Raw genomic sequence first — 23,255 nt, 5'->3', positions numbered from 1 at the left:
TCGCTGTACTCTCCCCAGCAGCCCCATTAACATGCGGAGGGATGCAAATGGAGGCTATCCTGATGTTTTAGAAGAACTTATTATGTTTTTTAAAAAGATAGGGTGAAAGACAGAAATTGCAGGAAATTATATATTGTAGGAGCTGCTTTATCGTCTCCATGATTGATTCCAGTGCTGCTTCTGGTGGGAACGGCGTTTCTTTTTTTCTTAACCCTCTCTCTCTCTTTTTTTTTTTTTTTTTTTGTTGTTGCGACGGAGTCCCCCAGGCTGGAGTGCAGTGGGATGATCATGGCTCACTGCAACCTCCATGTCATGGGCTCAATCCTTCCACCTCAGCCTCCTGAGTAGCTGGGACTACAGGCACACACCACCACACCTGGCTATTTTTATGTATTTTTCGTAGATAAGGGGTTTCACCATGTTGTCCAGGCTGGTCTCAAACTCCTGAGCTCAAGCAATCCTCCCACCTCAGCCTCCCAAAGTGCTGAAATTATAGGTGTGCGCCACCATGCCTAGCCAAGGGAATGGCATTTTATGTGCTCAGAGAGCACTGCTCTGAGGCTGAGGCTGTCAAATAGCTGAATCTCTGACCCTCAGCCAGAATTTGCTGCTCTGTTATCCTGCTGGCCTTGTCCATCTTATTGCCTCTTGCCCCAGCCTCTTCTTGGGTTCACAAATATATCAAGGGGTTGAACTATTCACAAGCTCCCACTTGTTCCTCTGACTGTAGACAAAAGGCAGAGACCTTCCGAAGCACATTCCCTAGGCGGTTAGTTACACGCTCTTTGTCTCAAGGACTTCCCTGTGGCTTGGGTACCCATTAGGGAGGAAGCTTGCCTTCACTTCAGCCTAGAAATTTCTCTGAAGGTCTGTTTTATCCCCCTCGGATTCTGCAATGGTGCAACAATACAGATGATCACAGTGGGCTTTTGGCGAATGTTCCTGAGTCTAGATTGTGTTAGGGAGGGCAGATAAGGCTAAGGAACAAAATTAGCCACCAACCCCAGCAATGCTTCACTTATCTGCCATCAGGGTTGCAGGGAGGAAGTGTCACACACTGGTGGATTCTTCCAGTTAGCTGAATTTCAGAGCCAGTCTTCTTCTTCTTCTTTTTTTTTTTTTTTTTAAATTTTAACTAGTTTGCACAGAGGCCTTTCTTAAATGGACTTCACACTTCTCTGACTCCTCACACTGAGGTTAGAATGTAAGTAAACTTATCTTGATGATTTGAGGTCATCATTTGGAATCTCAGTTAATAATCTTTGGAGGCAGACCGTCTTGTTCTCATCTCAGCTCCTCTTACTAGCTGTGTGACTTCAGGCAGGGGGTTAACCTCTCTGTGCTTTGGTTTCCTCATCTTTAAAATGGGAATAATAGCCAGGTGTGGTGGCTCACCTCTGTAATTCCAGCACTTTGGGAGGCTGAGGTGGGCAGATTGCTTGAGCTCAGGCATTCAAGACCAGCCTGGACAACAAAATTAAAAAATTAAAAACCTAGCTGGGCATGAAGCATGGTGGCACACACCTATGGTCTCAGCTTTTCAGTAGGCTGAGGTGGGAAGATCACTTGAGCCCAGGAGGTTGAGGCTGCAGTGGAGATCGCACCACTGCACTCCAGCCTGGGTGACAGAGAGAGAGAGAGAGAAAAAAAAACCCTGTATCAAAAACAAAAAAGGAATCATAACAGTGCCTCCCTAATAGGGTTGTTGAAAGGATTCAATAAATTAATGCATATGACATTATATCTGCCTACTACAGCAGTTACAAGGTAGAACCATATATATATTTTTGCTTTTAGAGTAAGTTTATGGGTATATGCACAGGTTTGTCGCATAGGTTAACTTGTGTTATGGAGGTTCGCTGTACAGATTATTTCATCCCCCAGGTATTAAGCCCAGTACCCATCAGTTATTTTTCCTGATCCTCTCCCTCCTCCCATCCTCTACCTTCTACCCTCCGATAGGCCCCAGTGTGTGTTTCCCTCTATATGTCCTTGTGGGTAGACCCATATTATATTGTTATTTTCATAGGCAAACAACAGCTGATTAATGGCAATTTCATATGGTTCACTCTGCAAGGGTTACCTCCAGCTCTGTGTGAGGCCATCTGTCCTTTCGCGTTCTCCACAGGCTCACAAGGGGGCGCTATTTTCTACGTTACCCAGCCTCAGAGAGGTTAAGTTACCCACCTGGGGCTGCTCAGCAGGGAGGTGGCAGAGCTAGGATTCCAACCAAGCGGTGCTTGGCTCCTTTGTGCCCTTTTTTTCTCCCCCCCTCCGTGTGTTTTGTTTTCGGTTTTTGTTTTTATTATTATTATTTTTAAAGACAGAGTCTCGCTCTTGCCTCCTAGGCTGGAGTGCAGTGGCACGATCTCGGCTCACTGCAACCTCTGCCTTCCAGGTTCTAGTGTTTCTCCTGCCTCAGCCTCCCGAGCAGCTGGGATTACAGGCATGAGCCACCATGTCTGGCTAATTTTTGTATTTTTAGAAGAGACGGGGTTTTGCTGTGTTGGTCAGGTTGGTCTTGAACCCCTGAGCTAAGGTAATCCACCCACCTCGGCCTCCCAAAGTACTGGGATTACAGGTGTGAGCCACCATGCCTGGCCCTTTGCACCGTTTATTGCTGTCGGGTGCTGGGTTGAGGAAGCAGCACTCCCAGGGGAGCACTGAATGTCCCTGGAACTTATTACCTGTCAAGTTCGTTTACTTTTTTCTAATATTTCTCCCCCATTCCTGATCTCACAGGGCCCAAGGGTTTCCTGGGAAGCAAAGCTAAGAGCTATTGCCTCTGGACGTCGTGACCTCTGTTTTGGTTGTTTCAAGTGTGTGTGTTTTATAATCAATCGGTGCAGGGTGAGCAGGTCCTGGGTGGCTTGCCTGTGTTAATTCAGAAGAGAGTGTCACTCGGGCGACCTCCAGATTTGGGAGAGGTCATGATGATGACAACCAAACCCAGGGTTGGAGCTGGGAAGGCTGGGGGGGTCCTGGCTTTCCACACTGTCCCCTGAGTGCCAGCGCTCCCCAGAAGAGATGGCTATTTCAGTGTTCCCCATGTGGCATTAACTGCTCAGCTTAAAAGGACTGTGGTGGTCATCCCATTTAGCGCTCCGCAGACGAGGAAGGGACCTGCTCAAGGCTATGCAGAGCCAGGACTGGAGCCTGAGTTCTGAGTTCCCTGCTGGGGCCATCCCTGCTGCTCTCTTGGTGGTTTTCTGATGCCACTGTGGGTCACCTCTGTGGGAAGGAGACAGGGCCGGCTTCCCCGGTATGTGGCCTGTGTAGTCACTCAGGGACCTGTGCTTGGTTTAATGTTCTGCCATCACTATCTTGAATCTCCTGATTGTTTTTGAACAGAGGGCCCCATGTTTTCCCTTTGCACTGGGCCTCCCCAATGTATAGAGCCAGGTAGTAGCCCATTAAGTCCTGGGCCACATCCCTTTCCCAGGCCATGGATGGGGGTCCCTAGGGGGCATTTAAAGTGCTCCTTCTGGCTGGGTGCGGTGGCTCATGCCTGTAATCCCAGCACTTTGGGAGGTTGAGGTCGGTGGATCACCTGAGGTCAGGAGTTCAAGACCAGCCTGACCAAATGGTGAAACCCCATCTCTACTAAAAACACAAAAATTATCTGGGCATGGTGGCGGGCACCTGTATTCCCAGGAGACTGGGGCAGGAGAATTGCTCAAACCTGGGAGACAGGTTTCAGTGAGCCAAGATCAAGCCATTGTACTCTAGCCTGGGCAATAAGAGTGAAACTCCATTTCAAAAAAAAAAAAAAAGCCATCATTACCTGGGTATCTCCTTGTGCAGGTCATTCTGTCTCTAGCACTGCCCATCTTCAGAGCCTCTTCCCTATCCCAGGATAACCAGAATGCCCTCCCTGCCCATGCAGGCCTAGAGTCTGAACAAATCAGCAGATTCTAAAGAAGACAGGGAAGAGGAGAATGTAATTTGCTCTCTCTCAGTGGGGCAGAGTGGTATACTGGAAGAGGCATGACTTTGAAATTCGTTTATTTATGTGTGAATTTCTGTTCTACCAGTTACCAGCTGGTGATCTCAGGCAGGTCACCTAACTTCTCTGACCTCCAGCTTCCTCGTTTGTAAAAAGTAACAAAGGATTATTTTGAGGACTAAATATGATAAGGAGTGTAAAGTGCTGAGCTCAGTGACTGTCCTGCACAGATGGCATCTCATAAATGTTGAATGAATGAGTGAGTGAATGAATGAAGGGAGGCTGTGTTTGCTGTCATCAGATGTCCCCAAGGGAAGGCATGTGGGGTGTTGGAGGTGGGTGTGGGGCAGGGACAGAGGTCACACACACTATGCCTGGGTGGGGAAGCAGGTGTTCACATCTGATAATAGCTCATGTGCACACAGCACTCTACGCCTGTTAACTCATTTTATCCTCACAAGCCTACGAGGTGGGCACTGCCATTTCACAGGTAGGGAAACTGAGCACACAGAAGTTGAATCACTTGCCCTAGGTCACACAGCTAAGGAGGGATGGGACTGAAGCAGGCAGCCTGACTCCAGCAGCCACATTCCTAACCGTTATACCACCGCAGCCCCTGCTCACCTTTCACTGAGTCCTTCAGCCTCATGGGAGTTACGTCGTCTTCTCTGCCACCATTTGGTCCTCAGTGGACTGTGGGTGACTCATCTCAAGACACTAAGAGGAAGGAGGCTGTGTGAGGGAGTGGAGTGGCCCCAAGAGCAGGGCAAGTCCTGGGGTCTGGGCAGCAGAGTCCTGAGCTCAGCCGCTTTGAAGCTTTCGAGTTGTAGAGGCCACACGGGAGGGGTGAAGAGGATGATGGGGACATCTCTGCCCAGTGCCCCGTTGGCCCCAGCGAGCTAAGGGGCTGAGGGGTCCAGAGATCCTCACCAGGGCCTGGACACCTTCTCTGTACTCACCGTGTGTTGGGTCAGCTGGGGCAGGGAGCAGGGTGGGGGAGTCAGCAGGTGGGCTCTGCTTGGTGAACTTGGGGAAGCTGCTTCCTCTTCTGAGCCTTTGGCTTCTTGGCTGTGAAATGGTCCACAGTCCCCACTGTATCCACCTGAGAACGTTGGGTGAGCCTCTCGTGAGTTGGTGGGTGAGTTCCAGATGCTGAATCTGGAACTTCAGGAACTACACATAGGTGTGAGGGAGTGAGGCAATGAGGCCAGAGAGCAGGCTTTGGGGCTCGAAGATCAAGGTCAGAGTGGCCTTGGGTTTTGCTATGTCACCTTTTGGAGGCACTCAGTGAAAGTGTAATGAAATCACGTGTGTTCACATCCATCAGGGTGTTGCCACGTGCCTCGCTCTGCTGAGCATGTCATACCCTTGATCTCACTTAGTCCTCATGACAACCCCACAGATGTGTGCTGTCATCAGCCCCATGTTCCGGAGGGGAAACTGAGGCTCCAAGAGGTCACCTACCTTGCCCAAGTTCACAGAGAGAAAGTGTCAGAGCTAGGATTCAAACTGGGGCAGCTGTGGACTCCGCCTGCTTCCCACCCAACTGGTCTACTAGACCATTTGGGGGTGGGGAGGGCTGTTTGAGGATGGAATACAGGCCTGGGTCTTAGTCAGTGCTTTCCAGCCAGGGCTACGCCTGGACCCCTCGTGCTTGTCAGGGTCCGGAGCTGTGCTGCCACCTTCTCCTGCCTCACGTTCTGTTCTCCCTCCCTCTCACCAGGATGTTGCCACCATGCAGTTCTGTGCCAACAAGCTGGACAAGAAAGACTTCTTTGGGAAATCTGACCCCTTCTTGGTATTCTATAGAAGCAACGAGGATGGAACGTGAGTTTTCTGGTGGCACTTGTGCACTGTTCCTTCTGGTCCCTTCTGGAGTCAAGGATGAATGGGTTGCGGTGACTTGCTGGGCAGGGTGGGCTTGGGTCCATCTCCTTCTGCTCTAGAGAGGGCAAGGGCTCTGGATGGAAGTCTGGGGCCCCCAGGTAGTACCCTGGCCACCTAGGTGTGGTCAGTGGGAGGCGGGGGCAGCCTCTAAGCCAGTGGTGCCATTCTGTGTGTCTCAGTGATGGTACTGAGTGGTGGGGGCTAAGCATGTGGAGGGTGGAGGAAGTAAGCAAAAACAGGGCTAGGGCAGGAATAGGGGGCCAATCCCTCAGGGAGACCTATGCAAGCTCCTTCATTCTACACAAATCAGCCCTGTCTCCAAGCCCAGTCCCCTATCCCCACAGCCCTGTCAGTATCCCCTGGCCTGGCCCCCGACTACTGCCCACACAACAGGGCCCAATCTGGACCCTATCCCCTGCCTGGCCCAGAACTCTGCCATAGGCTTCATCTGAAACTCCAGACTGAAGCCTCTATTTCCTCCTCTCTTCTCCCTAGTCTAGAAGCCAGCCTCGGTAAGATGGAAGCATACACAACACGCTGGCAAATGTAGGTCAGCAATCTAGGCAGGGAGACAGGTTCTGGGCGGAAGATCTGGGCACCTGGGTTCTCCCCAGCAGCCTCTTGTGTGACCCAGGGCAAGTGAAGCCCCCTCTCTGGGCCTGTTTTCTCATCCATAAAATGAACCAGTTGGATTGCGTGGTCTCCACAGTCTCTTTAAGCACCACAGTTCTGGCAGGCTGTGGCCACTTACAGGCTGGGATTTTGCAGAATGAGAAATTGATGGGGCCACGGAGGTTAATTAGAGAAGCGCTGCTGGAGAAGGGGAACTTGGGCTTTGAAGGAGAGGAAGAAGATGGGTCCCTGCGGTGGTGGTGGAGAAGCAGGGAAGAATGAAGGGCCAGAGAAGGGAGAAACGTTTGGGCAAAGCAAGAGTGCCCAGAAGGCAGAAGGACCTTCCCCCAATTCCCTTTGAAAGAGTGTGAGTGTGTGTGTGTGTGTGTGTGTGTGTGTGTGTGTGTGTGTTGGGGGGGCAGGGGAGTGGCGAGGAAGAGGTGTGTTTCAGTTTAAGGGATAAGTGATTTTTAAATCACGTACAAAACAAGGGAAATTAGGTATGATCATTTGCATGACAAAAGAATTCTTTGTCTCACCAAAGGACTCCCAGAAGGATTTCTTTAAATAATTTGTGTTGACTTTGACTTGACTTGACGTGGGGGAGGAAAAGACCTGAGTATTGTTCCCTGAATGTCCACACAGGCCCCCTCCAGAGAGGCAGAGCCAGGGTCAAGCTGGGCTTCTCTGGCTGGGGCCCACTGGGAGGAGAGGGATCTGGGAGCAGGAGAGGGGTGTGCTGTAAAAGGTGTTTGGGAAAGATTGCTCTTGCAGAGGGAGGGATCGGGCTAGCGCGGCCCCGTTGTGTAGGATGGGTGGGGAGGGTGTGGGGAGAGGGAGAGCCTCGTGACTGACACGGTGAACAGGTGGGAGGTGCTACCAGCTCCCATCCTGGAGCTGTGCCATGGAGATGCAGGGGGAGGAAGTGGGGAGGGCAGGAAGGGGGCAATAGGACAATGAGGGGACCTCACTCGGCAGAACTTGGATGGGGACCAAAGTCAGAGCCCTCTCCCTGGCAGTGGAGCCAAGAGAACCCAGAGTGTTTGCAGAGACCAGGGAGGTCGTGGGAGTTTATTTGGGGGCAAGTTTCATTTGAAGCATGATCTGGAGCATCCTGGGGGCAAGGAGACACTGATCCCTCATAGGGGACCCCATAGGGCACTGGAGAAACTGATCCGGAGGCCCCCCTAGAGGTGGGCCAGTATCTGGCCCCTGTGAAAGGGCAATGGCTGTACTGGTAAGAACAGGGTGGTCATTTGAGGGTTTGGGGGAGAAGACTGGAAGGCTTGGGGAGATACTGCCAGTTAAGAGGAAGGTCAGTGAGGCAGCCAGGAGAGGGAACTGTCACACCAGCCACTGGAGGGGGGACAAGGAAAGGAGGCACCTGCCGTGGCCCTAGAGCTGCACCTGATCACTTAGAACACCTGGTCCTGCTTGGCTCTCACTCCAGAGGAAGGTAAGGGAGAAGTCAGTGGTTTCAGAGGTGGGAGGCTGCAGAGGGTCCACAGGGATCTGTGTGACTGTTGAGGGGGTGGTCTTTGGGGCCCAGCAGGGCTTCTGCACAGTATCATCCTCCCTCCCTCTGGGACAACCCATTCCCTACTCCTCGTGGTCCCTCTAGCTCTCCTTCCCCCACTGCCCCAGCCTCCTCTTCCTGCCCCACCTGCCTGCTTCAGCCATAGGCAGCTGTGGTCCCTCCTGCCCCCATCCCCATTCCGGTCCTCGCCAGCAGCTCTGGGGTGTGTGAGGAGGTCTCCCACATGCATCTCCACACTCCAGTGGGTGGGTGAGAAGGAGCAGAGAAGAGATACTAAGCCATGGTGACAGAATGACATTTTGACTTGAAAATTGCCAGAGAAGAAATGACACCGGCTGTGTGGGTATGGGCGGAGCCCAGGCACTTATTCTGGTGACCTTTCCAAGCAGGGATGTAGCTGCTGCGGTGGTGGGAGATCTTAGAGGGACGCCTCTGCCCCCAGCTCAGCCCTGCTAGTGGCTGCCCGTCCATGTGGCAGGGCTGGCTTCCAGGATGGGGCCAGCCAGGCATGGCGTGGGGCGTGGGCAGGGACACCAGATTAGGGCCCATCTGGGATAAGTCAATTCTGTACTTTTAGTTTGCAAAGCGGGTTCATGGATTCAGACTGGAAAAGCAGAAAGTGTCTTAGAGATCATCTAAGTCAGGGGCTTTAATTTCATTGGATTGACAGTGAAAGCCATGGAAACTCACTCCCAAGAAATACAATGATTCATTTAAAAAGAATTATTGAGTACCTATGAAGTGCCGGGCACTGTTCTAGGCACCAGGGATGTGCCAGTGATTAAAAAAAGACAAAAATCCTTGCTCTTATGGAACTTACATTTTAGTGACAGATCATGAGCAGAATAAATAAGGAAAAAAATAGACTATATCAAAATGTCAAATGGTGACAAATGAAATAGGAAAAAAAAGTCTGGGAGGAGTCTAGGGGATGTGCAAGGCAGGAGACCAGGCAGTTGTCAATTTTAGAAATGGTAGTCAGGGGAGGTTTCATGGAGATGATGTTTGAAGGTAGCGAGGAGTGAGTCATAAAGATGGAAATGGGGGAGAGAATATTCCAGGCCAGGGTAGCAGCAGGCACAAACAACCCATACACCTAATTTCTCCCACTGTTTCAGGGGTTCACAGACCCCTGAAGTTCATCCATTCATCCTTCCGTGGATTGCAGATGGAGAATCTTTGATAGAGGGTAACTGCCTGGGTTTACAGGTGAGGACCTGGAGGCCGAGAGAGGGAAGAGTTTGCTCAGGGTCGCACAGCGAGACGGCCCCAGAGCAGGGGCTAGAACCCAGGGACCCTGACACCCTGGGACTTGTCCCTACCACCAGGTCCTCGCCTGCTACAGGAACCCTTTCTGCAGCGTCACCAGCAAATGACTGTCTAGTATCAGGTTGGCTGCTGCTTGCAACGGACAGCTCATCACCTTTCTAAGGCATCGTTTCCATTGTCTGGGAGCCAGAGATGTGATCCACCTGACTCCTCTGTTGACCTGCACCGCCTCCCGTGGGTTTGGGCCTGACAGCCTTTCCCTTTCTTCTTGTTCACCAGGTTCACCATTTGCCACAAGACCGAGGTCATGAAGAACACCCTAAACCCAGTCTGGCAAACTTTCTCCATTCCTGTGAGAGCCCTCTGCAACGGCGACTATGATCGGTGAGAGGAGAAAATGCCCTTTCTTCTTTCTTTCTGCTCCTGGGCCCTCCCCAAGCACAGGTGAAGGAGGCCCCATTCATATTGACTTGGTCAGTCCCATCAATAGGAACAAGGCCTCTGGAGTTGTGCAGTGGGGTGTGCTGCACAGGTGAGCCTCCCCACTCTTCCCCTGCTGTACCCTGCAGTGTCTGCCTCTTCACAGTCTAACACCCTCCCCTCCCCACCTCTCTCCTCTCTGTCTGGCATCCTCACTGGTGGGAAACTCCCAAGAGGATGGGAAGTGCCCAGGATTCCGGGAAAACCCAGATGGGTGTCCCGGGTGCCCAGACCTGGAGCTCAGCAGCTTGTCTTTTGATTGTTCCCAGTGGAGGAGCAGATGGCAGCAGGGAAGTGGGGTGTTGACACAGGCAGAGGCAGCTGGTCCCGACTCCTGGCCAACGGACTCTGGGGAGTCAAGATCCTGTGGACACATCCTGCCAGCCTAGTTACCGTAAACAAATGGGGTAGGCGTGGGGTGCAAAGAGCTCCTGGGATTTCTTTCTTTCTTTTTTTTTTTTAGACAGAGTCTCGCTCAGTCACCCAGGCTGGAGTGCAGTGACAGTGGCGCCATCACAGTTTACTGCAGCCCGGACCTCCCAGGTTCAAGTGGTCCTCCCACCCCCACCTCCTGATTAGCTGGGACTACAAGCATCTACCACCACACCCAGCTAATTTCTTTTCTTTTCTTTTTTTTTTTTTGAGACAGAGTCTCACTCTGTGGCCCAGGCTGGACTGCAGTGGCATGATCTCAGCTCACTGTAACCTCTGTCTCCTGGGTTCAAGCAATTCTCCTGCCTCAGCCTCCTGAGTAGCTGGGACTATAGGAACATGCCACCACGCCTGGCTAATTTTTTGTATTTTTAATAGAGACAGAGTTTCACCGTGTTAGCCAGGATCTGTTTCACCATGTTCGCCAGCCTGTCCTCGTGATCTGCCCACATCAGCCTCCTAAAGTGCTGGGACTACAGGCGTGAGCCACCGTGCTCGGCCTTTTTTTTTTCTTTTTGTAGAGACTGGTTTCACCATGTTGTCCGAGCTGGTCTCAAACTCTTGTGCTCAAGGGATGCACCCGCTTCTGTCTCCCAAAGTGCTGGGATTACAGGTGTGAGCCACTATGTCTGGCAGATTTTTTTTTTTTAATTGAGGTGAGGTCTGACTGTCACCCAGGCTGGAGTGCAGTGGCACGATTCCAGTTCACTGCAGCCTCTGCCTCCTGGGCTCAAGCAATCCTCCTGCCTCATCCTCCCAAGTGGCTGGTACCATAACCATGCACCACCACACCCAGCTAATTCTTCGTGTTTTTGGTGGAGATGGGGTTTCACCACGTTGCCCAGCTAAATTTTTGGCTTCAACATATGCCTGCTCTTATCACATGTTAGCTATCATCATCATTTGAGTGCAGATTGTTGAGTGTAGATACCAGATACCTGGTTGCTAATCCTGACTCTGTGACCAAAAAGCACCTGGGCCGTGTTTGACCTCTCTGAGCCTGAGTTTCCTTATCTGTAAAATGGGCATTATAATGTCTGCCCGCTATACAGGACTGCATTGATGCTCACAGGATACAACCTATATAACAAGGCTCTGGTGTGCATAAAATACCAAATTTGGTGGGGCAAGGTGGCTCACACCTGTAATCCCAGCTCGTTGGGAGGCCAAGGTGGGCAGATCACAAGGTCAGGAGTTCGAGAACAGCGCTGAAACCCCATCTCTACCAAAAATACAAAAATTAGCCAGGTATGGTGGTGTGTGCTTATAGTCCCAGCTACTTAGGAGGCTGAGGCAGGAGACTTACTGGAACCCAGAAGGTGGAGGTTGCAGTGATTGTGCTGCAAAAACACAAACAAATGAAAAACAAATTCAGCATCGCACTCACAAATATTTAGGGAACCCCTATCATGTACCAGCCACTGTGCTAGATACTAGGAAATTAGCAGGGAACAAACCTGTGATCTTCACTCTCCACATAACCTCATGGAGTTTACAGGCCAGTAGGGGAGGCAGACATTAATCCAACAATCACACAAGGAAACATGTAATTATACATTGTAGAAAGTGCCGGTAGAGAGTGGGGCCACCCAAAATGGGAACTGTGAGACTGTGGTGGTCTCTGTCGAGTCAGGAGAACCCACCCCCATCTCCTGGTGATTGCTGCAGCTCAGGTGGATGAGCTGGTGGGGGGCTTATGGGCAGGGTTCTCTGGACAGCCAAGAAAGCTGGGCCTCTTCTGGCTGCTCTGACCGGAGCACTGGAGCGTTGAAACAGACACCTCGAGTCAGGCGTCGTGGCTCATGCCTGCAATCCCAGCACTGAGGCAGAGATGGACTTGAATCCAGGAGTTCAAGACCAGCCTGGGTAATATAGCAAGACCCCCATCTCTACAAAAAAATTAAAAATTAAATTAAAAAAATTAGCTGGGCATGGTGGCATACATCTGTGTACCCAGCTACTTAGGCGGCTGAAATGAAAGGATCACTTGAGCCCACAAGTTCAAGGCTGCAGTGAGCTATGATCGCACCACTGCACTCCAGCCTGGGATGCTGTCTCAAAAAAAGAAAAAGAGAAAACCTTAAAAAACAAATAAACAAACAAAAAGAACAGACCCCTTGGGGCAGCTGGAAGCCTGACCAGGCATGTTGGGGGATGATGAGCAGATGAAAGGCCTCCCGGCACCCCTGTTTCCCTTCAAAGAAACTCCCAGGCTGCCAGTTTGAGACATGAGCTTGCTCTTTTTCCTGCCTCTTGGCTGGGACAGAAAAGCCACAATCTGTTCCACAGGTGGTCATTGAGCGCCTCCTGTGTCCCAGCGTGGCGCCTCTGGCTGTGTGGCATTTAAGCCAAGGGAGCCTTGTTCCCATCTTTAGGGAGCCTGTAATCTGACCACAGGGAGCACAGATGTGCACGTGTATTTTAGACAGATAAATAAGTGTGCAAAATAAGCCTGGGAACAAAGACTGTCTTAGTGCTCCAGTCAAGCAAGCCTCTGTTACACGTCCAGCCGGCTCCTGGGGCTTCGAGAGTGGGTGAAGGGATGCGAGGACAGGCTGCTTGGAGCGGTGAGTTCTAAGAAGGCCCAGGAAAGGCTGGAAAGTCCAGGTGGAGGTGGGGGCGTGTTCTGAGGACAGGGGCACAGGAAGAAAGAGAGATGAAGACAAAGTAAGAGGAAATTCAAGGTCGGGGGATGGGAGAGTGTGGCAGTTAAAGTCTCACAGGGCAGAAGGAATTGGGGATCCCTGGCACAACTGCCCTGAAGTTGCTGGGGGACCAACTGACTCCCCATAACCCTGTATCTCTAGGGAGGGGCTCCCCGGGTTTCGGAAGCCAGCTTTGTCAGGGACAGTGAAAGAGGCAACAGGGCTCAGAGGCCATTGGGCCATTGAAGGAGGTGGGTATTTATTTGGTGGTGGAGGCAGGCTCCCACTTCCCCCTCTGAGGCAGAGCCTAGCCTCATCTCCCTCCAGGATGGCTCTTCCCCACGTCCAGGAACAGATCTGCCATGACGTGACTGACAATAGTGTTAATCAAGGAAGCCAGGCGTGTCACTCTGGCTCCGTGATCGATCAGGCCTCTCCCCCACATCCCCCCAGCCCTAGTGAAACCCATGTACTCAACAGCCACTCAGGAGGTGCCAGCATCGGAAGGCCCTCCAGGGCAGGCAGGGGAGGGTCCTGTGCAGGAAAATGAGGGCACCGTCCCCTCCTTCCAAGACACCTCTGGGAGCCTCACAGAACACAGTTTAATCCAGCGGCCGTGTCTTCCAAGCCAGTCAGGCCCCAGGCGTGTGTTGGTTGCTGTGGGTGCCTATTGAGCCTCCCTCTTAGGTTGCTCGCAGGCCAGTGGGGAGACAGACAGGTCATAATAGCAGCAAAGACTCCTGTAGCACTTAACCATGGGCCAGGCCCTGCTCTAAGCACTTTATGTATGGGAGCTAATTTAATCCTCCCAACAATTAGCTCAACGGAAAGAGGTACTGATGCTACCCACATTTTACAGGTGAGGAGACAGAGAGAGGCCCTGAGAGAGTAAGTAACATTCCCAGTGTCTTGCTGTCCGCCAATGATAAAACCAGGATTTGGACCCCGGCAGGCTGGCTCTAATTCTGTGTTGTTAATCCCTATGCTCTGATGCCAAATAGCCAAGACACGGCGTGACAGGGCTGTGACCGGGGTACATCTAAGGGAGGCTTACTAATGAGTGCCCGGCTCGGGGTTAGGGACAGGTCTGCCTATTGATTAGAAGTGGGGAAACTGTTTGGATTGGTTTTAGTCCTCAAAGCATTTAAGGTCCTTCTGGCTTTAATACCAAATAATTCAGAGGGGAGAGGAGAGGCGAATAGCAAGAAGGAAGAGGGAGACACAAAAGGCCTTGACACCTGCCTGGGTAAGGAGTGAGAGAAAGGAAGAGATAATGGTTCTGCGTTTGAGGGCAGGAAGAGGTGGCACCACAGACAGAAATGAGCAGTGTGGGCCGGGTGCGGTGGCTCATGCCTGTAATCCCAGAACTTTAGGAGGCCGAGGTGGGTGGATCATGAGGTCAAGAGATCGAGACCATCCTGGTCAACATGGTGAAACCCCGTCTCTACTAAAAATACAAAAAATTAGCTGGGCATGGTGGCGCGTGCCTGTAATCCCAGCTGCTCAGGAGGCTGAGGCAAGAGAATTGCCTGAACCCAGGAGGCGGAGGTTGCGGTGAGCCGAGATCGCGCCATTGCACTCCAGCCTGGGTAACAAGAGCGAAACTCCGTCTCAAAAAAAAAAAGAAAGAAAGAAAGAAATGGGCAGTGTGATCGGGAGCCAGATTCTTACACACACAGATTTGTGTTTGCAGTTCTTTTCACAGCCTACCCGCAACCCATTCAAAAAAAAAGTTATCCTTCTTAAGTTGTAAAGATTATGTTTGCTGTTTGAAATGAGCTGCTGCCATTGAGAGGTTGGGGAAAGAGAGGTAAACATGGCTTTAGCCACATTGAGAGGAGGCAGCTGTGGACCAGGCGCAGCTAAAGCAGAAGGGGGACAGCAGTCTGCGGGTCCCCAGGAGGGGGGTGGCCAGAGATCTGGTGCCCTGGGTGGCCCTGTGGGGGATGCCAGAGGCCAGGAGCAAGAAAGAAGAGGAGATGGTCAGAGGGAGAGGAGGGAACTAAGAGGAGGGCAGCATGGTCAGGGAGCATCCCCACTCCTGTAGAGAGAAGAGGTATAGGAGGGTGAGAGCGGAGGGGCCTCATGAGAAGGGCAGTGTTCTTGGAATGATGGGTGTCAAAGACAGGTAATATGATTACAATTACTGAGGACTTAGGACATGGACCAAGTTGTATTCTAATTGGTTTAAATACATTATCTTATTTTCTGAATCTAAATTTCCACAATAACCCTAGGAGCTAGGTACTAGTGCTGTGCCCATTTTATGAGGGAAATAGAGGAGAAGATAGTATATAACTTGCCAGAGCAAGGAGAAGCCACATTTCCTTTCTGTTGAAATTGCCTCTGGCCTGGCCCTCTGGCCTGGAGTCTCCCTGCCTTTGCTGTGTGTCCAGTCCACAAAATGCCAAACCTGAGTGACCCAGCTGAGCAGAGCTGAAGTCACAGCAAGTAGCATCAGAGTCAGAGCCAATCCAGCCTTCCAGTGGGGTAAAGTGGGGTGATGACAAGAAGCCCTTCCCCTGCCTTCCTGGAATCTGCCCTACTGTCTTAATCATTCTGTGACTTGAGGATGTGTCCCTGTTAAAACCACAGTTGTCTGGGTCAGGCTGCCATCACTCACACCTTGAGGCTGAATGAGTAGATTTTAAGAGGGTGCAAAGAGTGTGGAGTCCTCACCTGGAGAGAGGAGAGGAGTCACTGCAGCTTGCCACTTCTGCCTGGCACCCTTGATGTATGAGTTGCTTCTCTTTTGCATCTGGCCACAGATGAGCTCCCAGGAGGGCCAGGCACCCTACCAGGCACCTCTGCAGATGGCCTTGATAAGGGGCATCTCACTGTTCTCAGTATGCACATGCAGAAGCTGAGGCTCAGACAGGAGGCACAGTCACTGCGGCACTGCCTGATGTCGCACGGTACAAGCTGGGAGCTGAGATTGTTGCCAGTCTCCCTGCCAGCCTCAGCTGAGGCCCTGATGCTCCTTTTCCTGAAGAGTTGAGGGTTGGACTGACTGGAGTCCATTTAAGGCAAAACCCCTCAGGGCCTGTCAGCCCTCGAGACTTGTAAGCAGCAGGGAAACCTTCCCCCTGCCAGGCAGAGGCTCATTAGGAGGCAGACCTTGCAGATCGGCTCAGAGGAGACTATAGATAGAGGTGGTTTGTGTGCAGTGGGGGCAGCCTGGCATTTTGGCTGGCGCCCTTCATCCCTGTTGGCTTGCCCAGGCTCATACACATCTGGCTCTGTCATTCCGACTCTGGGTGTCCAGAGGCCCAGGTTACTGACTCCTGGCATCACCACTGACCAGCTGTGTGACTCCCGGAAAGCCACATACTCTGGGCCTTCTTTTGTGATTTTGTAGAATGAAGGTATTGTTACCTGCACAGCCCATTTGGTAAAGTTGTTAGGAGCTCTGAGGCAGCCGACAAATATGTATACAGCACCTGATAGAGGCTAGGTGCTGTTCTAGAAGCAGAAGGTACAGCAGTACACAAACAAAAAGCCCTGGCCTCATGGAGCTGATCTTTTCAAGAAGCGTGGGAATTATTTGGGAGACAGGAGCTTGGATAAAGGAATTGAGTGTTTTAGACAGAAACAGAGCAACGTGTGTCCAGTGCTGACTGCATTTGAATATAGTTTACTTCCACAGCAACTCCAAAATGGGTGTGATTTTTCTCAGTTTGGAAAGGAGTGAGGTTTCCAAGGGTTAAGCCAGTTGCTCAGGGAATAAACCTAGTACCTAGAAAATCTGGGACGGCCACCCAGGGCTGCTCACCCCAGAGCTGAAGGCCTTCCCTGTCCACCTTGCTGCCTCCTAGATTAGGCCTCTGTGTTCTGAGCCTTTTTATGCCAGATAAAATGTTCATTTTGTTGGCTGCAGAAGCCCGTTTCATTTTCCCCCACCCCAATAAGCCTGTTCTCTTGGGTGCTGGCCCCAGAAGTCACAGTCAGCCTGACCGCAGCTTTGGTTGGCCCTGTGCTAAGGGGTTGGGAGCCAAGGCCAGCAGGTGACAAGCAGCATCTGCAGTGACTTCGGGCAGCCCAGCTAGGGTAGACAGGCACGGAACTGTGAATATGTCTGGGCATAGTGGCTCATGCCTGTAATCCCAGCATTTTCAGAGGCCAAGATGGGCGGATCACTTGCGGTCAGGAATTTGAGAACAGTCTGGCCACCATGGTGAAACCCAGTCTCTACTGAAAATACCAAAATTAGCTACATGTGGTGGCATGCACCTGTAATCCCAGCTGCTCAGGAGGCTGAGGCGGAAAAATCACTTGAACCCAGGAGGTGGAGGATGCAGTGAGCTGAGTTGTGCCACTGCACTCCAGCTTGGGTGACAGTGACTCCATCTCAAAAAAATAAGAACCGTGAATAGAGTAATGAAAGCCCTATTTGTTTTCTCCTCGTGGCCTTCCCCATGTCTCTGGGCAATATTTCCCTCACTTCCTTCTCTCCTAAGGCTGGAGTTGCAGCCCCTGAGCTAATCTGACCCCTAGGCTGCAGCCATCCCTGGGGCCTTGATGGAAGCCAGGCTGAGTTTGCACAGGCATCTCACACTCAGTGGTCTCAACCCAGGCTGAAAGTTCAAATCCCCTGGGGAGCTTTTCACAATCCGCATGCCCAGGTTGTACTCCACACCAACTGATCATGAATCTCTTGAGTGAGACATCAGTGTCAGTACTTCTAAAGCTTCTCGAGGGGATTCCAAAGTGCAACCAAGTTTGAAAACTAGTGCCGTCCTCTAGAGAAGGTCAGTGGCTCTGCCTGTATGTTAGAATCCATTAGAGAACTTTTCAAAACTACCCAGGCCTAGTCCTATCCAGACCAATTAAATCAGACCCTCTGGCCTAGGATCAAACATTTCCCAGCTGGGCGTGGTGGCTCATGCCTATAATCCCAGTACTTTGCTAAACCAAGGCAGGCAGATTACAAGGTCAGGAGTTCGAGACCAGCCTGGTGAAACCCCATGTGTACTAAAAATACAAAAATTAGCTGAGTGTGGTGGCACATGCCTGTGATCCCAGCTACTCAGGAGGCTGAGGCAAGAGAATCACTTGAACCCGGGAGGCAGAGGTTACAGTGAGCTGAGATTGCGCCATTGCACTCCAGCCTGGGTGACAGAGCACTTTTTTTTTGAGACTCTGCCTCAAAAAAAAAAAATTTCCCCAGTGATTTTGTGGATATCCAGGGCTGTCACCACAACTGGGGTCCTCCTCCAGCTTCTGAGCATGTGGCCGTCATCAGTCTAGTCACCTAGTGTTGGTGGTCAGAGGAGAGATGTCCCTTGCTGGGGTCTCTGAAGGTCCCCTGCAGAGCTTAAGTATCTGGGGAAGGACTGGGAGGCCACTAGGCAGGGGTAGAGAGACTTCGGCCTTGTGGGGCCATGACTGGAATTCTGGACTGGGAGTCAGGGACTTGGTCTTGTTTTGGCTCAGACCTTCAGCTGGGTGACTCTGGGCAAGTCACTGGAGGCCCTTAAGGCTCAATTTTCCCATCTGACAGTGACGTGGAGGTCATCGCTCCAGAACACACACAGCAGTCACTAGGGAAGCTTGAAAACAGATTCCAGATTCCTGCATCTTGCCCAGAGCTGGGCCTGGGATTCTGCGTCTGGAAAGCTGCCACTGATTTGGCCAGGCAATCAGGCTCAAATTGGGAGTTGCGGAGCCCAAGTACCTAGGCGCAAGTGGCCCCTGATTTAAGTAAATTTCATATGAAAAACTATCAGAGGCAGGGCCTGGTGGCTCATGCCTATAATCCCAGCATTTTGGGAGGCCGAGGCGGGTGGATCATTTGAGGTCGTGAGTTCAAGATCAGCCTTACCAACATGGTGAAACCCCGTCTCTACTAAGAATAAGAATATTAGCCAGGTGTGGTGGTGCGTGCCTGTAGTCCCAGCTACTTGGGAGGGTGAGGCAGGAGAATCACTTGAACCTGGGAGGTGGAGCTTGCAGTGAGCCGAGATGGCACCATTTGCACTCCAGCCTGGGCAACAGAGCAAAACTCCATCTCAAAAACGAAAGAAAGAAAGAAACAAGCTATCAGAGCTCAGCCACATGATGAAGTAGAGAAGGAGGCAGTTTTGTAGAGACCCTCGAGTCAGGCCGGGCAGGCTTTACTGCCTTGTTCTTGCAGCTGTTCTCCTTTCCGTGGTGGTTTATGGCTCAGGGAGATTCAGTCACATCTCTCTCCACGTCCCCTAGCAAGGGGCCCAGGTCCAAGCCTAGGGCCATCCTGGTCTTTCCAGTTCATCAGCCCACCTTCAGGAGCTTAGCTGTTTTTTTCCTTTCCACAGTAATTCACCTCAAAGAGACATAGTTTTCTGTTCTTCATAAGAATTTAAAGGATTCCTTTAAATAGTGGGCTTCTATGCCTGCCCCATTGTACAGGAGTTCTGGTTTACAGAAATCCAGTCTGTGCACAACCTACTGGGTCTTCTTCATTCGGAACAGTTTCTGCCCTGCAGAAACAGATTCGCCCCCTACCCCGATCCCGAGGAGGCTCATATGAAAGGAGATAGCGCCTCCTCCTGGGTGGCCACAGAAGCCCAAGGCTGACTCCTGGCAGGCCTGAGACAGGCGAGATGATGGGATGTGAACAGAGACAGGCCCAGGGAGCTGCCTCTGTGTGCCCCACTAAGAACTGAAGGCTGGAGACCCCAGCTCCCAGACCCTTCCCACCTCCCTAGACCTGACCCTGCTGTGGGGCCCTGGCAGCTCCCCTGTCCCTGGGCATCCCTGGAGGACTGAGCAGCTGGCACCAAGAGTTAACCACAACCCTCCACCTCCCTCCTCCCAGCTCTGGTCCGCTAGCCTGTTGCCATGGGAACGTGGCTAAAAATAAAATGGGCTCTCAAAGCCCATCCGCATGCATAGGAGTCAAAACAAGCTAATTAAAGCAGCCAGGCTAAAATATGAAGATAATTACACCCTCACTCAGGAGCCAGTCGTGGGGACAGAAAAGCTCAGCGGGCCATCCCCGAGCCAGGGCCCTGGGCTCACCCCTGACACGCAGGGCTGGCTCCCACCCCAAAGCCCTCAGACCCTCCCCAAGCAGTCCTGTTCCTCTCCCCTCCACCCTGCCAAGGCCTGAGATCCAGGGAGCGTCACACTCCTGCTCTCCCGGTGCCTCTACCCCTGGTCAATCCACAGCATGGCTCCATGCTGGCTGGGGCTTATGCCTCTTCTGCAGGGGCCAAGAAGAAGGTGGGGTGAGCTGAAGTCTGCAGCTGTTTTTCCTCCTTGAAATTCTGGGAGGACCCTACACAGTCCTGGCTGGCCGGTTCCTAAGGCCTTTCCTAAAAGGCCTCAAGAGTGATCCTTGTCTTCAGGCCCTTGCCTCCCCACCCAGGCCCCAGAGGGAGTCCTGGCCTCCCCTTCTGGTCCAGGAACATGGAGAGGGCCCCATCCTCAGCCACGTGGGTGCGGGGTCGGGCCCATCCGAGCAAGGGCCTTTGTTTTGCAGGACCATCAAGGTGGAGGTGTACGACTGGGATCGGGACGGCAGGTAAGCAGGCAGGAGGTCAGGGCAAGAAGGTGAGTGGCGATGGGGACAGCCACTGGGAAGGGGGTTGGGCCCTCCCTCCCATGGGGAGAGCTGTGACTAGGCTCCTACCTGCAGCTCTGTGGGTGAGGGAGGCTGGGTTTGTGTGTCGAGGGAGGGGTCTTCTGCCACAGTAGCTCCTCCCTATCCAGCTCCACGGAGGCACCAGAGGACCTCTGGCCTGCAGGATACAGTGCCAGGGGCATCAGAGGCCTCCTTCCTCCCAAATAGCTGCCCAGGGACCAGCCAGTACCCGAAATCTCCCCACATGGGGCAGAATTTAGGACTTTCTGAAGAGCTCATGTTTTAGGGCGCAGACACCAGTGAACCTCATTCATGGACACATTTTCTGCGTGAAGCCTCAGGCTAAGCGTTGTGGGGTGGCCTAGGCACAGAGGAGAGAGGAGCCCAGCCCTGAGAGACTCCCCACAATCTATCGGGGAGGCCAATTGTACCCCTAGAGCCCTCAGCTCATCAGAAGAGCTGTTTGCAGAGAGCCAGGACCGAGGGAATGGGCTGCGGGGGGTAAGCTAGGAGGTGTGCATGGACTCAGGGGCCGTGAGACGGTGCCTGCGTAGGGCTGTGCCTGGCTGCTGGGAGCGTGCTTCCCACTCAGGGTCTCTGGGAGGACAGCACTGCTGGGATCCATAGACAGGACAAGAGCCAACCTCTCGAAGCTTCAATCCAGAACCCTCCCTGGCTTCTATGTGTCGGTTGAGCCAAATCCAAATATGTCAACCTGACTTTTGTGACCTCTCCTTTCTGTGGCACTATCAAGGAGTGACTTAGGAGGACTTCACAGTCCCCCAGTGTCCGCTGGTACCTCCCAAGACTGTGACTGGAACAGGGGGTTTGTCTCATCGTATGTAAAGTGCTGTGCAAATGCAGCTCCAGGTGAGGCCCACGCCCCCTTCCAAGGAACTCACCTTCCCCTGAGACCAACCATCCTATAAGAAGCTCCAGAGCTGCTGTGCCCTCCCTTCCTGGCCTCTCAGCCAACTCGCAGTCAGATTCATGTTTCTACCTGCGATTTGCCTCGTCTTACCCTGTGTTCCTGTATTTCTTTGCCTGGAATAGTCTCTTCTTCTGTGCCAGTTGGGGACAGTCACCAGATGCCACTGGGTCCCACCGTGAAGTTGCTCATAGTTAGAATGCTGAGAGCTGTAAATATGTAGACATGATACAGTGTAGGCTCATAGGGGAGGGGGAGGGCCCCAGGGACACCTCTTGGGCATTGGTCTCCGGCTGGATGCCCCAGGCCAGCACACTGACCACAGCCCTCTGACAGTGACCCGGAGAGTTAAAGGAGGCAACCCCAGGGTCAGTGAAAGTTGTGCTTTGTACCAGTCTTGGTCGTGTTGGACGTAAACACTCCAGAAGGTGTGGGCACTGCAGAAAACACTTCCAGCTGCCCAGCTGGACATCGCTCTCACTGTGTTTTTAAAAGCATCTTGTTAGAGAAGGGTTTAATGAATACCTTTAAGCCCATTACCTGAATTTAACATTTGTTCCATTTTATATTTGCTTCATCTATGTTTTGCTAATATAGCTTAAATTATAGACGTCATGGCACTTTACCTCTAAATACTTCATTGGAAATGTCTAAAAAATAAGGGCATTTTCCCAGTTTACCACAAACATCATTATCATACTGGACACATTGAACAATATCATTATTATTTTTTTTGAGATGGAGTCTCGCTCTGTTGCCCAGGCTGGAATACAGTGGCGTGATGTCAGCTCATTGTAACCTTCACCTCCTGGGTTCAGGCGATTCTCCTGCCTCAGCCTCTGGAGTAGCTGGGCTAATAGGCGTGTGCCACCACACCTGGTTAATTGTATTTTAAGTAGGGACCAGGTTTTACCTTATTGGCCAGGCTGGTCTAACTCCTGACCTCAGGCAATCCGCCCACCTTGGTCTTCCAAAGTGCTGGGATTACAGGCATGAGCCTCCGTCCCTGGCTACAATATTCTTAAATACCACTCACTATTCATTTCATATTCAAATTTCCCCAATCGTCCCCCAAATACCCTTGTTCAAACAGGGATCCAAGTAGCAGTGGGTGCCGCTCTTCTAGGGCTCTTTTCTATATTGGGTGAAAATTGCGTTTCTTGTTCTGTGTGCACCACTGGGCTCTCTTCCCAGGGACCCAGCCTGTCTGCTGGCGAGTGACCCTGGAGTGGAGTCCTGGGTAGAATTGGGAGCCAGAGAAATGAATGAGTGAAAGGCTGGGGCCGGGCAGAGGCAGAGCACAGCCTGGCCTTGGTCTCAGCTGCAGTCTTCCCTTGCAGCCATGACTTCATTGGAGAGTTCACCACTAGTTACCGGGAGCTGGCCCGTGGGCAGAGCCAATTCAACATCTATGAGGTGAGGTGGGCACCCGAAATCTGGGGTTTGCACTGCTAAGTGGCCCAGTCATTGAGACCTATAGTGAGCCAGGTACTGGGCTGGGGGCTTTGTGAGGTAGGTGTTATTGTCTCATTCTACCGTTAAGGAGACCAAGTCTTGGAGAAGTATGAAACCTTGCCCAAAGTTGCACTGTTCAGTACATTGCAAAATCAAGACGCAAACAACCCAAACTTGGCTGATTCCAAATCGCTGAGTTATAGTGCCCCCATAAAGAGCACCTCCCACAAGCGAGAGATAGGAGCACGGGGGACCAGTATAAGAAGGTTCTGGACTTGAGACCTGAGGTCCTGAGTTCAAGGTGGCCCTCTGCTTTCAATCAGAACAGTTTCAGGGCCTGCTGAGTGTCTTACCTGTTTCAGAATGAAAACTTCAGGAGAATGAGGTCTGGATACCTTCCTTGCTCTAGCCCCAGAGCTGGAGAGCCTTGGACAAGGCACCTGTAGAGATACAATAGTAGCATTTGCCCTCAAGGGACAATCTCTGTTGCTGAACTTTTG

The 23,255-nt window shown here is 51.9% G+C and overlaps 1 protein-coding gene across 9 annotated transcripts in view; it reads left to right on the top strand.

Moving 5' to 3' along the window:
- Positions 1-23,255, top strand: part of CPNE5 (copine 5) — a 100,930-nt gene that overhangs the window by 56,758 nt on the left and 20,917 nt on the right. For 8 of the 9 annotated variants that reach the window (XM_035295489.3, XM_054253933.2, XM_035295488.3 and 5 more), the window contains 4 exons: positions 5,670-5,773; positions 9,531-9,635; positions 20,271-20,312; positions 22,641-22,716. In XM_035295489.3, the coding sequence (XP_035151380.1) occupies positions 5,670-5,773; positions 9,531-9,635; positions 20,271-20,312; positions 22,641-22,716 (327 nt within the window). Of the gene's footprint in view, positions 1-5,669; positions 5,774-7,333; positions 7,902-9,530; positions 9,636-20,270; positions 20,313-22,640; positions 22,717-23,255 lie in introns of those variants that run through there. The other variant, XM_035295496.3, reaches the window with a different exon arrangement.

Source organism: Callithrix jacchus, chromosome 4 (assembly GCF_049354715.1).
Source record: "Callithrix jacchus isolate 240 chromosome 4, calJac240_pri, whole genome shotgun sequence".
Classification (NCBI taxonomy): Eukaryota; Metazoa; Chordata; class Mammalia; order Primates; family Cebidae; genus Callithrix; species Callithrix jacchus.
Note: the sequence above shows the minus strand (reverse complement) of the source record. Positions and strands in the feature narration are given on the sequence as shown.